General features: G+C 45.3%; 1 protein-coding gene and 1 long non-coding RNA gene across 2 annotated transcripts in view; both read left to right on the top strand.

The window, feature by feature from the left end:
• LOC310658284 overlaps positions 1–13,885 on the top strand; it is a 256,099-nt gene that overhangs the window by 22,503 nt on the left and 219,711 nt on the right. The window lies entirely within an intron of this gene.
• Positions 1–13,885, top strand: part of GRM3 (glutamate metabotropic receptor 3) — an 88,694-nt gene that overhangs the window by 44,057 nt on the left and 30,752 nt on the right. The window contains exon 2 of the mRNA XM_083399573.1: positions 6,305–6,911. Coding sequence (XP_083255699.1) covers positions 6,414–6,911 — 498 coding nt within the window. The 5' untranslated portion in view covers positions 6,305–6,413. The remainder of the gene's footprint in view (positions 1–6,304; positions 6,912–13,885) is intronic.

Genomic DNA, 13,885 nt, shown 5'->3' with positions numbered 1-13,885 from the left:
TGCAAGAGAGTGGGGAGAAAGGCACTCTGCCTTTCCCAGGGGCAAAATGTAATTTGGCCTCCCTACGGAATCCTGGGAGATGAAACTGCCTTGGCAGAGCTGTAAGGAAACCTGGCAGATTCCAATATTGCTCTTTTAAAGGAGCTATGAATATGCAATGCTTCTTGGCCATGGAGCGAGCAAATTTCACAGGGAGCAGGGCTGCAGGGGGTAACACTGCAGATGTTCCTGAAACAGGGGACACAGAATGAACAAAATTAAGACACTAAAAAGTTAAATTAAACTGCTTAATACTTTTCATATAAAAGTGTTGGGGGTCTTAAAAATGCAGGAAAACGGAAGAAATGAACAGAAATCTAAGTAGCGAGCAGAATGAGCCATTCAGTTGTTACAGTGGGACGTGCCTCCCCTTCAGGATCCCATTTGCTCTGTTCCCTTCCCCTGCTCCCCTTGTTTTTCTGCACCTGCCCCAGCCGTCAGTCAGCATTCCATGGCTACTGGGCATGCTCAGTACTTTGGGGGATATGTGTCGCCTTCAGTGCCCAGACATTAGAAACAGAGGGGATGGTGTAACGATAGACATTTGGAAGCGAGGTGCAAACCAGTGCTCTGTCTACTTTATTTAAAGGTAAGGGACCCCTGACCGTTAGGTCCAGTCACAGACAACTCTGGGGTTGCGGCTCTCATCTCGCTTTACTGGCTGAGGGAGCCGGCGTTTGTCCGCAGACAGCTTCCGGGTCATGTGGCCAGCATGACTAAGCCACTTCTGGCAAACCAGAGCAGCACATGGAAACGCCGTTTACCTTCCCACAGGAGCAGTACCTATTTATCTGCTTGCACTTTGACGGGCTTTCGAACTGCTATGTTGGCAGGAGTTGGGACAGAGCAATGGGAGTTCACCCCGTCACTGGGATTCGAACCACCGACCTTCTGATCGGCAAATCCTAGGCTCTGTGGTTTAGACCACAGCACTATCCACGTCCCATCCCTACTTTATTTAGGCTTTTATAAAAATACAAAATGCATTCATGAGCTCCATATGATCTACTTTAAGTGGGTATAGTTTGATATTATGCAAGAAAAATAAATCCCCCACTAGAAGTATAGGAAAGCTTATAAAAATGTTTTTGTTTTTGGTTTTTAAAGCCCATTAGAATTGGAGTCTTTCACAGGTCAGAAGTCCTGGAAGACACAGAAGTTCCAGGCAGCAGAATACACCCATTGAAATCAATGGGCAAAAAGAAATGAATGCAAATGGAAAATGAAACAGATTAAACTTTTAAAGTGAAAGGGAAGAGATAAATGAAATGAACTCTCTTGCATACTTTTAAAATCTGATCTCCAGAAAATGTACCACAATAGGGCACTGAAAGGATCTTTTGAGAAACTCTCTAGGCTTTTTTCCTGGCCTTCCTGAAGATGCTAGTTTTTGTTTTATTTTTCATGGGGGAGCAATCAACTGTATGAAAAACTGCAGTCAAGCAATATTGCCACCTGATGGATGACTTGTTTTGAAAGACCGTAAACACATTTTTTAAAATAAAAAACCCTGATGATAAATAACATGATTTGCTCTGTTTGGATACACTAACATTTAATGTGCAGGAACCTGGTGTTGGCATTCATCTGTCTCGGAAGACAATGCCAGGCCACGGGTGGGCCTTTGGGGGAAATGTCACCAGAAACTGGGTCTGCGAATCAGCCCCTTCACCAAACTTGACGCTGGAATTGCATTTTTCCTTTCATGCGCTTTCACATAAGAGCTATGGGTATGAACAAGTCAGCTAAGGGGGCAGCATGTCGAAATACAGAAGGAATATCCTATTTTTGAATACTCGACCACTAGTCTTTAAAAAAATAAAAATAAAAAATCTGCAGAGAGTAAAGTTGCTCCTCAGGCTATGCTAAGCCAACTCCCCTCCCTTTGGCAATTCATTCACTGCATCAAAAACACGGCAAACCTCCCACTTTCCACCATTCGTCCTCTACCTTATTCTGTATAATGGGGAGGCCTTTTCTCTGAGACTTCTCACAAATGATCTGGGAATCTTGAACTGAGCTTGTCAGCTCCTTCTGCTGCACTGGTGTGATTTGACTTGAGCCTTTTATACTTCAGAGTCTGTCAAATCACTAATAATTAGATCCTGGGAGAGCAAGTCACACTGCAAATGGACAGAAATGGCTTCAGAACCACAGCTAAGTCAATTTCTAGCCCTGATCAGGCGACCCCAGAAGCAATGCAAGGAAAGCAGCTGTTGAAATGTTGCAGACATCCATGCCTAGTTTCAAATGCTAGCATTCTGCAGTGGTGGTTGTGAGCATACGGGAAGAATAATTTTAATGACAAAAACTAGTTTCATTTTGTATGGCAAAATGAATATATTCAGATTTACAATTTGCATGATTAATTCCAACTAGAATTTTATTACCTTTGTACAAAATTTAGATTTAACTCCTCATTCCCTGTCTCTGAGGTACATTCCTGTCTCTGAGGTACATTTTCTACAAAATAACTTTCATTGAACTCAGTGGATTTTTGTTTAAACAAACTAAACTTAAAGGAAACCTTCCCAGTTTCACACTTCCTGTTCCTTTTAGTGAATTGTGCCCCTTTATTGAAGTACCAGAATTGAAGTTCGCCAGAAGCGGCTTAGTCATGCTAGCCACATGACCCGGAAGCTGTACGTCGGCTCCCTCGGCCAATAAAGCGAGATGAAGGCCGCAACCCCAGTGTCGGTCATGACTGGACCTAATGGTCAGGGGTCCCTTTACCTTTACTATTTAAATACTAGATTGTGATCCACCAAAATTTAAGTCCTTTTCATTCCCACTGATTTCAGCAGAATTAAGCAAAACTATATATGACTTTTTTTAGAAAACATCAACAGAGCAGAACAGCATCCGGCTGCAAACAGAGAGTTCTTAATCTGCAGTCATTGCACAACTCTTGGTTTGCACCAGATTTGTCTAGAATGTAAGCCAAGTTATCTGCCCCCAAAATTGGGAAATAACTTGCCTCATTTCTGAACTTGGGCTGTCCTTTGTCTCCACTGTAACCCCATTAGACATGTTAGTACAGTTAAGTAGTGTATAAATTTTGTTAAATAAAATAAAATAATAAGCCCCCAAATCCCTCCCACCCAACCAGTCACTGGGTGAAGGAACGAGGCAGGACTTTATGGTGTATGCAAGATCCTGGTAGCCCTTGGGAAATGTAATTTCCCCAAGGGCAGCTGAAACCTTACATTTATCGTACTGCTCTACTCTGCTTCCTGGAACAAGAAGGAACCATGCAGTCTTAATTTTTTTTGCTGTAACTTCTGAAACCTCTGTGAGAAAAATCTTCACTTATTTGCAAAGCTAACTGTCTGTGATTTATTCTAGCCCAAGTATTTTTGTAATGAACATTTGCTGAAAGGTGGTTGAGGGTAGATGCAAATCTAACCAGGTTTTAATTTGCTTGGAGCAATCTCCATGTTGCTAAATCTGCTATGAGAGACTAAGAATCTTTCTTCTAAACCTCACTCTCCAATACAGTTGGGTGGATGGGTGAGAAGGGAAGTGGGTGCTCCGCAGGTGAAGGGGGCTTAAATGTGAATTCTTCTCCAGTTGGAATTTAATTATGAAATATCCAGGGCTCTCAATACTCCTCCCTTTGTTGAGATGAGTCCTTGAAATTCATATCCAAACACCAGGGATATGTTGGTAGCTCTTATCCTTTGGAGACATTCTCTTTGCTAACCTTGGAGATTGTGCACATGAAATAACAAAAGCAGATTGCCAGTGGTGAATAGCGAAGACACTTTTTTGCAGCAGAGATATCACTTTTCGTCCATGAAGGCAAAACTCTGGACTTCTTAGATGAGCTACAGTTGAGACTGTTTGTCAATAGAAAAAGTGTCTTGACCATTTTACAGGAGTCCCTACCAATTTAAAGCCTGCAGATCCCCCTCCTTTGCCTCACCATCACATGGGTGGGAAGGAGAAGGAAGAGAAGAAAACTACAGCAACAAACAACCTTGGTTCTCCTTCTTTTGGTGTTAAATTTTAATTTTCTCTCCTTTAAATTTCTTAGCACTCTCTTTTAAATAATGCTAAGTGTTTCTAAATTATACATAGGCCTGCAAGTGCCATCATTATAAATTCTGCTTTAAGGAAAAAGGTAAGTACAGTCATGCATTATTAAAGTGCCCTATATAAATATTACCATACTTGATTTACTTTGAGGGCTAACACACCAATCTTGCAATTTAATGAAACAGGATCAAGGACAAAAAACAACAACCAGTGCTCCCCCCAATATACATACCTCACCCAGAATATATGGTGTGTGTAAGTGCTTAGGCTTGCTTCTGGCATGATCAGAGGCACAATCTACCAGACAGGGGTGCTATGCATCTAGCGGGGAGCTGGTATCAGCCCCACCAGAGTGGACAGAATGAGAAGCTGGATCCGGGGGAACCCAAGAGAACAAAAATGTAAGAATAGTCCTCCTGCTTGTGACCCAGGCTCAATCTCAACACAGAAATGTAAGAGTCCTACTGGAGCAGACAAAAGCCCTGTCTAGTCCAGCATTCTGTTTCCATAGAGACCAACCAAATGTCAATGATGATGATGCTTTTTCCAGAAAAGTGGAACTCAAAATGACTTTCCACCAGGGCATGAGCACAATAGCCCTCTCCCGCCAATTCCCTCCTATTCAGAGGTGTCCTGTCTCAGATGTTAGAGGCACTAAATAGCCATCATGACTAATAACCACTTTTACCCTCCATGAATTTGTCCAGTCCCATTTTAAAGCCATCTAAGTCGCTGGCCACCACTAAATCTCCCAGGAGCACATGCTGTTGTTCAACTGGGCACTATGTGCAGAAGTGCTTCCTTTTGTCTGTTCTTAATCAGGCATTCATCTTCACTGCCTGACCCTGGGTTCAAGTATTATGAGAGGAAAAGAGCGAGTCTTCTCTCTGCCCACTTTTCCCATATTATTGCTAGGTCCACAATATCGTTTTTGAGTTGCACATCCTGTTTCCCACAGCAGTCAGCCAAAGCAACTCTGGACAGTTAGTATTTTGCAGGAGGAAATATATGCACATGCCGGGAAATTCGAGGTTGCGCCATTAAAGCAGATGAAAGTGCTCTCTCACACTAGTGCTCTCTCACACATCTGACCGGATGTGATGCAAGTCAACTGCTCCCTAGTTCTCAGATAACCCTCCTTCCTCAGATGATCTGTGCAGATCAGGGTGTGGGTGGGTGGGTGTGTGCGTGTGTGTGTGTGTGAGAGAGAGAGAGAGAGAGAGACCACCAGGCCCATACAGAGCTTGTCTGAGGTGCAGGGCAGAAGTCCCTGGTCAGCTGGGAGGCACGGGGCATTCTTGGCATGACAGCATAAGCTGGCTTAGCCCTCTGAGGCCAACAGCAGGTGTACCTGGCTCTTCCTACCATCTGTACAGGCTGCCTACCACTGGCATGTTGATCAAAGTGCTCGGCCCCACCCTGAGGATTGGGCAAATGTGGTTCTAGGCTCCAAAAAGGTTAGCCACCCCTAATTTCAGCAATATATGGTATCTATGTGGGGGTTTTCCTTGGAGTGCATGGCTGAAGAGTGTCTTTGGGCAAACTAGGGGGATTCTGAAGAGGAACAGGAGTAGGGTTTGTGACAAGGACAATGAACCTACTCTTCCCTTGCCTACACTCATGTTTATGTGCCCAGGCAGAACAGTGAACCAGAAAGCCTAGTTATGTAGCCAGGAAGGGTAAAGCAGGTGTCTTGATTGACAGCACACTAACATGTGGTTGACACAGTCAGAGCTGGCAACTCTGGTCAATGGTTAGTCAGTGTATATTGGTCCATGTGCATCACATTTGTACTGCCCAGTATTTGGGTGCAGGGGGCTTTTCTTTTTCCTGAGCTCTTCTTTTCCACAGCTGAATCTTCTTCGTGCTAACAGATCACTCTCACTGCATTGTGACATAAGGACAGAGGCCCATTTCATAAAATGCAAGAGCTTCACATGTATCACTGTGTGCACAATCGTCGCCTACACTCATCACATCACTGCCTGCCCCCATGTGCTTTTTTTGAGTGGGAAGAGTTATGTGAACTTGGCTATCTCTGCAAAGCCCTTGTGCCACACGTTCAGGAGCTGTGAGATGAAGGGTTGGGTGCATGGTTACTCCTACACCACAGAAAATGTTTTCAGAGTCCTCTGAAACCTTAAAGACCAGCTCAGTATGTGTTCAGTGGGGAAAAGCCATCATGTGTCTTACTTTAGGCTTTTCTAACCATTTTTCATCTCTCTAGAGACTTGATGGAAGATCTGGCCGGCTTGCGCCTCCCTCGCCCATGGGATGGCATTTCAGATTGCCACACGATGCGCTGGAAGGAATGAAGGTCACTAGCACTCCTACAGATGCTTCTTAGAGCTGTCAGAACAGGACCAACAAAGATGTTTGCAAAGCTCCATGTGCTTGCGCTGGCTTTATTTTCCAAAGGAGGCTTCCTTTCTCTAGGTGACCACAACTTCATGAGGAAAGAAATTAAGATTGAAGGAGACCTGGTTTTGGGTGGTCTGTTCCCTATTAAGGAAAAGGGCAGTGGAGCAGAAGAATGTGGGAGAATCAATGAAGACCGAGGTATCCAGCGTTTGGAGGCAATGTTGTTTGCGATTGATGAGATCAACAGAGACAGCTCCTTGCTCCCAGGAATTAAGCTTGGAGTTCACATTTTGGACACTTGCTCCCGGGACACGTATGCATTAGAACAGTCCCTGGAGTTTGTCAGGGCTTCTTTGACTAAAGTGGATGAAGCCGAATATATGTGTCCTGATGGGTCGTACGCGATTCAAGAAAACATCCCACTACTCATTGCAGGAGTCATTGGAGGTTCTTACAGCAGCGTCTCCATACAGGTGAGATATCTTAACTCTTAAGAACAAGTTTTCATTTGCCCTCATTCATTGAGTCTTAAACCAACACAGTTGTCTCCAGTTCTGTACCTGTACCTGCAGATACACTGCACCTGCAGGCCCTCTGATGTCCTTACCGCATAATCAGCTAGATGTAAACAGAGCCAAGGCTGGAAGTGATGGAGGAACACTGCTGTCCCAGAGATGTCTTGAAATGGGACAATTCTGCTGGTGGAGAGGGCCACCAGCAAAAGCAGAATGACAGCGAGCCTTGGAGGTAGTGCCTGACAGGGAAGAATAAGGGTGCACTCTGCTCCATTTCCCCTCACCCCACCCTACATAGGCTATTTGAGAAGACTCTCAAAGAAGGGCCCACTTCAGCTAGATCTTCAAGGTGGACTCTAACTGTTTCCAGACAAAGGGAGGCTTGGGGAGAATAAGTTGCTCCTCTCCAAGAACGTCTGGGTGCTCTGGAGCTGTAAGCAGACTTTTGTTCTCAAAGAATTGTGAGTTTTGGACTCAGTCTAGGGGGCAGGACCTTGCAATATGGAATAATGAAACTTACACATATATTGGTTTCTTCTTCTAGTGAAACTGGCATAAATCACTTGTGGGACTAATAGTGCCCACCTTAGAATCAAAGAAATGGCATTAAGGAATGTAGACCTTTGGGGTCATCTCATCTAGTTTCTACGGCTAACAGAAGGCTCAGAGCACTGTAGTACATTGTCCAGTTCCAAATGCTCAGGCTCTCCTTCATGACTTGAAATTATAAAGGTGTAACAAGTAATGCATTTTGTACCAGCTATATGTGTTTACAAGCTTCTGACTCAAGCAGACCTTCCTCCTGAGATCAATAGCAAACGGCCTCAGTGCTAGAATGCAGGATTAGGGTCCAGTTGAAAAGATTTTTTTCTGGGAAAGAAATAACAGCTGTGGATCTGAAAGTTTGCTCAAGCACTTGAAACTCAAACTGGGGACAAGGTGACAAAGGACTCAACTGGACAATGCACATAGTAGTAGTAGTAATACCACCCTGCCCATCTGGGGAACTCTATATGCACTCTATGTTCAGTAAGGTTGCCATTCTGTGACCATTCAGCATAAAACCATGGTCACAACAAGTCAGGGAGACAGGGTTGATCTGTGCATGCACATTGCTCTGTAGAGCACACACTGAATAGGCAGGGACCTTCCTTGGACAGTGGAGTGGTGAGCAGACACCCTGCCTCCCATGATGCATGTAACATAGCATCTAAGGTTACATGGAGGCGTGACTCTACATCACCCACATATAAGGTGGGCAGAGAAAAAATCTGCACCTGTGATTTCCTGATTGTCAGCTGATTAAAAAACCCCAACTCTTCTAGCAGCAGTGGGAAATCTAAAGCAGACCCACCAGGCCTCACCATTTGGCTCATGAAGCCATGTTGGCCAAGCCACAGCCACCTGTCTTACGTGTCAGGTGTGGGGCAAGTAAAGATCTCTCTGGGTCAAAAAATGGGTTTGCAGGCTCCACTGGTCACCTAAACCTGTAGAGACTTGTGTGTGGCATTTTGAAGTTCCAACCACAAGCTGATTTCAGGGCAACAGGCATTGTGCATTATAAGCTTAAGCCTACATGGTTTATTTTCAAAGTGTACGGATGAAGGGGGTCACCTGACAGCACTGTGACATCAGGTGCCCACCTGTCAAATTGGCCTGTTGGGGTGGGAGAGATAAGGATCTGGACTTTTAGCCAGATCCAGATCCCCACCCCTGATTTAGATTATTTATATGCTATTCTTTGCATAAGCCACATTTTACAACAGTGGTCAAATAAAATTAAAAGAATACATAAAATCCATTTAAAAGCAACAACAACAATGCAACAAATCCCTAAATCACAATTACTAATTGGAATGAATTCCTTTGTCTAATGAATTCCTTTGTCTAATCAGGTCTGTCTCCTCCAGTAACCATAAAAGGTGTGTCCTAACCAGTCACCTAAAACTGTATGGAGAGTTGGGGCCAGATGCACCTCAGTGGAAGTTGCACATGCAGGCACCACCACTGATGTGCCCCTTTTAGTCACTATGCTACAATACATCTCTGCTCTAGTGGCATGGTCCTTCCACGTGTAAATATCTGTTGAACCTTTTAGATCTATTTGGGCCTTCAGTTCCCTCACATGTTTAGAATTGCCTGAGGGTGAGCATGGCCTTGCTGCCCAGCCCAGCTGCTCTACAGCACCCCAATGCCCAGCCCCACCATTGCCCAAGCATTGAAGGGGGAACGTCTACAGAAGGGAGCCTGTTGTACTCAGGAAGCCGCTGCACATAATTTTGAACTCTGGCCATCCTGCATGTTCCTGCTGTGAGCATTGACCTTCCAGAATATGGAGGGTGGCAAAGCCTAGAATGGCAGCATGAGTGGGGCCACCCCCACTCGTGGGGGAGCACTGAATGCCCAGAGAGTTTAAGAGTCTTAAATATACACTCCTAAATTAGAAATCAATGGGCCAATGGGTGACAGAGTTGATGGGCATTAGAGCTGAAGTCTCCTGGATTGGGTAATTCCCTCCAGCACCTGATGCCTGGGCTTCCTGTGGTGCTTTGAAGTCCCAAGTTCGGGACTTCAAAGAACCTGTGATGTCAGGCAACTGACAGGTGGGCAGTCAAACTGGGTGCACAAAGCCAAAAAGGTTCCCTATGCCTGACATAGGGGATGTCAGGGCTGGTTCAGCTGCAGGTCAGCACTGAGACTCAGAGATGAGCAATAAAGGTGATTCTTTATTCAAGGAAATGGAATTCAAACTGAGAATCCTATGGGCAAGACTGGCCCTGGTAAAGCAGTTGCCAGAACTAACCATCTGAGTCTCCCGCTTCCGCCTGTCTCCTTCCCATCTGGCTCTTTTCGCAGCAATCTTAAACTCCATGGGGGGGGGCTGTGCTCCCTGTGCTCTTTGTTCTGCAAAAGCTGCTGGAGATAAGCGTGGAGGGGAGCTCAGTACAGCAGGACTAGGAGGCTCCTCCGACTCTGTTACAGCCTCACCCCCCTCCTTCCCAGCTGCCTCTTCTTCCTCTCTCTCTCACCTGTCAGCACCCCACCATTGTGTTCCCCTTCATCCCCTGACCTGTCTTCCAAGTCCACCTCCTCTCCCCTGGCTCTGATCCTCTTCTGAGGCTTCCACAGAGGGTTCTCCCAGGGATGTACCCTCACATCAAAACCTCACACTTCCACACATTGGAAGTTTTAGATGTATGCACATCCGAAGAACTCCCTGCTTCTCTGCTGCAAATGGAATGTATGAAATTGACTTGCCCTGAGCTAGGTCAGTGGTCTATCTCATAGCCCAGGGTTTTCCTCAATGCAGCTGCTCTCCAAGGTCTCAGGCAGAGAAAGCCTTCCTCCGTGTATTCTTAAGATCCTTTAACGGCAGGGTCTTTCTGCGTGCGGAACAGGGGTGGGGGTGGCTTCCTTTCATTAATCCCTGGAGTGGGATGATCCATCACCATCATTGTTCCAAAACTGCCTGTCAAAGAGAACAAAGGCAATCATCATATTGCTTAAATATGGGCAGTGGGTGAAGTAGGTTTGAAGCCACCTTCTCTTGAATATCCTTATGAAAATCAGCAGGAAGGCTCCACAGGATGTGTCTTGAGGCTCATAGCTCACCCTCACTGCATGTTTCATGATAAACACTGTGAAGGCAGAGTGATAAGGTGTGCTGAGCTGAGCTATTCCAACAAAGAGCACCTCCGTTTCTGCCTTTGTTGTAATTTGCAGCAATATTTACAATGTCCTGCAAATTCTGTCTGGACAGCTGTCAGTCTGATCCTTTCTTTCTCCTGCCAGATTCTTGCTTCCCTCATCATCTCTCCCACCCACAAAAAACGGTAAATAAGCAATGAGCATCTTGACACACACAGTCAATAGTAAAAATTTTAAAAAATCTAAAGAGCATAATCTGGAGCCAATTAAAATCATGTGAGTTTGAAAGAGAGATGGCAGCAAGAGTTTGCCTAGAAAGACCAGTGGGGGAATAGCACTGTGTGAATTTAGCTTTGCTAGAGAAGGAAGAATATCATTCTTCTCATTCCTGAGCTCTTCTAATGTAATTCCATTTAATTAGCTGTGCTTTCCTTCCAGATTTTTCATGTCATTTCATTTTGGATGCAATTTGGATTCCCCCTGTCTGGTTTACTAACAATTTCTAAATAGGATTTGATTAATATAGTTCACACTTTTCAGTATCTGCTAACTATCCAACCATGTAGGCATCTCCACCACCTTAGAAGGTATTCCAGTATTCGGAGGTCTAATTGGTCATATAAACAGTATCGCTTCTCAGTTCTGTAAACTCAACAGCTCCATAAAAGCTGGACACCACAGGGGCACAATGGGGGGGGGGGCTGGTGTGTGTGGATCCAGGCACATTTTTGAGAGGGGACACAGCCAGCCAGCCCCCCCCCCCAGCTCCATAATCTGAGCCTGGTTCCAAATGAAACCAGCATATAGGGTGTCAAGAAACGGCCAGACAGAGTCTGAAGTACACTTTCCCAACTTGGTGCTCTCAAGAGGTTTGAACCTCCCAGGAGGCCTAGCTGACATCACCAATGTTCAAGGATGCCGGGAGTTGTAATCCAAACCATCCAGAGAGCACCAGATTAGGGAACAATGGTGAAGGCACCTGGTACACCAACAGAAAAAACATTCTAATGGTAAGAGCTGTTTGACAGTACAGACATAGCTATTGGCCACAGTATGTTACCTGAACTGCCAAACCCGGCTGTGATAGCCCTTGGATGGAGAGCAGTTCAGAAGTATTGTGAAGAGCTGTTGGACAGTGGAAAGGTCTTCCTGGGAGGTGGTGGACGCTCCTTCCTTGGAGGTCTTTAAGCAGAGGTTGGATGGCCATCTGTCAGGGATGCTTTACTTGAGATTCCTGCATGGCAGGGGGATGGACATGACCTCCAGGGATCTTCAGGCATCTCCTCCAGGTTCTGCCCAGGCTGTGATCCTGAGAGCCACAGGCTGAGTGCCCTTTCTTTTCATTCTTCAGCTTATGCTAGAGAACCAAGCCTCAAGCAAGATGTGTGACATTAATCACCAAATACCTGGGGGAGAGAACAGCAGACAAATGTTCAGATTGAGCTGGTTCAAGCAGAACCCCTCTCTCCCATTTCTCCCTGATGCCATGTGCTTTGCTGGGCCTGCTCTTTCAACATCTACACTTTCATAGAATCATAGAATTGTAGAGTTGGGAGAGATCTTGAGGGTCATCTAGTCCAACCCCCTGTGGTGCAGGAATCTCAACTAGATCATACACAACACAACAGATGGCCACCCAACCTCTGCTTAAAAACCTCCAAGGAAGGAGAGTCCACCACCTCCCAAGGGAGATTGTTCCACTGTTGAACAGCTCTGACTGTCAGAAAGCTCTCCCTGACGTTCAGTCAGAATCTCTTTTCTTTTAACTTGAAGCCATTGTTTCGGGCCCAGCCCCCGGAGCCAAAAGAAAGCATATCCAAGTGAACAGCAGCTCAGATCTCCCTATCGTAAGGAGTCCCTGCACAACTGGGGTCCCAGTCACATGGGAGAGCCTATGCCTGTGCAGATGTTCTTAGCAGATTCCCTCCAGGAAGCCCCTGTGGTGTGTGGCTGCTGAGGTCCATGCTCTGAACATGAGCGCTACATACAGAGGACAGCATGAAGAACAGGGTTCCCTAGGCATCTGAGAAAATTGTCCAGTGCCAGAGAAGCCAAGGCCAGAGCAGTGAATCATCCATCGTTACTGCAGGCCCCCTCCCCTGTGGGCAGGACCTTTAGGCCTGCAGGTTGTCTGAGAGCACAGCCTTTGCAAAATTCAGGGCTGTGTCCGTGGCAGGAGGGCACGGGGGTGGTGGCATACCATCCATGTTCCTCCGCAGATGGAATGGCAATGCTGTAAAGTTGGCATAAAAAAGGTGTGAATCAGGGGCCTCCTTTGGAAGGAAAGTGCCTCCGCTCTGACTGTTCTGCTTTGCTAATCAAGTCATAAGAGGCTTTAAGGCACTGCCTTCCTGGGGTGCTATAATAGCAGATAATGAATATTTAGCTAGATTTTTACAGTTTAATATCCAAGATGGCTGGCAGGCAATAACTCTGAACAGGCACAGTTTCATTTTTCAGGGTTATTTTTTCTTAATTTTTTTCCCTGCAGGCGCCAATGTGGTTAGAGAATCTGTTTTAAGCGAATGCAATAAAATCTTCTTAGAATATCCTAGTGATGCAATTAACAGATTTAGCTCTCAAATTTCCATGAATGCACTGTATAATTTTAATATCTATTGACTATGGCCTGAGTAAATAACTCGGTGACTTCTCAGACTACCTCTTTACAGCTTCTTGGATAAAATGTCAAAAAGCATTTTAACATGAATGTTGCTCACTTGATGATAGTACGTTTGAGTAGCTGATTTGCCTGCAGGAAAAAGCCAGCACAGATAAAACTCTAGAAAGTAACCTTTCAGGTACCCTCAAACACAATAAACTTCCATGGAGCTGCTTTGCACATTCAAGCCTCGCCAACATCTGCTTCAGAATGTGGTGGCAGAATACTAAGATATATTGTTTTAGAAAACAGGTATTTCCTGGGGGGGGGGGGGACCCCCAAACCCAGCAAGGAGAAATTTTCATCATATATTCCCTCTAATACATCTGGAACCAATCTGTGTAAAACTGTCATCATCTGCCATGTGGGGCAGATCCACCCCATATCTTTAAAGCACATTCAATATTCAAAGTGTGTGACTTCCCCAAACTAAACCTTGGCGCTGTAGTTTGTTAAGAGTGCCAGAAATCGCAGCTTTGTGAGGAGAAAACTCACAGGATTTAGGGATGAAGTCATATACTTTAAGTGTATGTTGAATGTGCTTTAAACAAATGCTCTGGATCTGCCCCCTGCTCATGGTTGCAATGGGGTCATATGAGCTAATATATATGTTCTTCTTCCT

Source organism: Podarcis tiliguerta, assembly GCF_965153285.1.
Source record: "Podarcis tiliguerta genome assembly, chromosome: 10".
In the NCBI taxonomy this organism is placed as follows: Eukaryota; Metazoa; Chordata; class Lepidosauria; order Squamata; family Lacertidae; genus Podarcis; species Podarcis tiliguerta.
The sequence above is the reverse complement of the archived record's forward strand: the minus strand, read 5'-3'. Positions and strand labels throughout refer to the sequence as shown.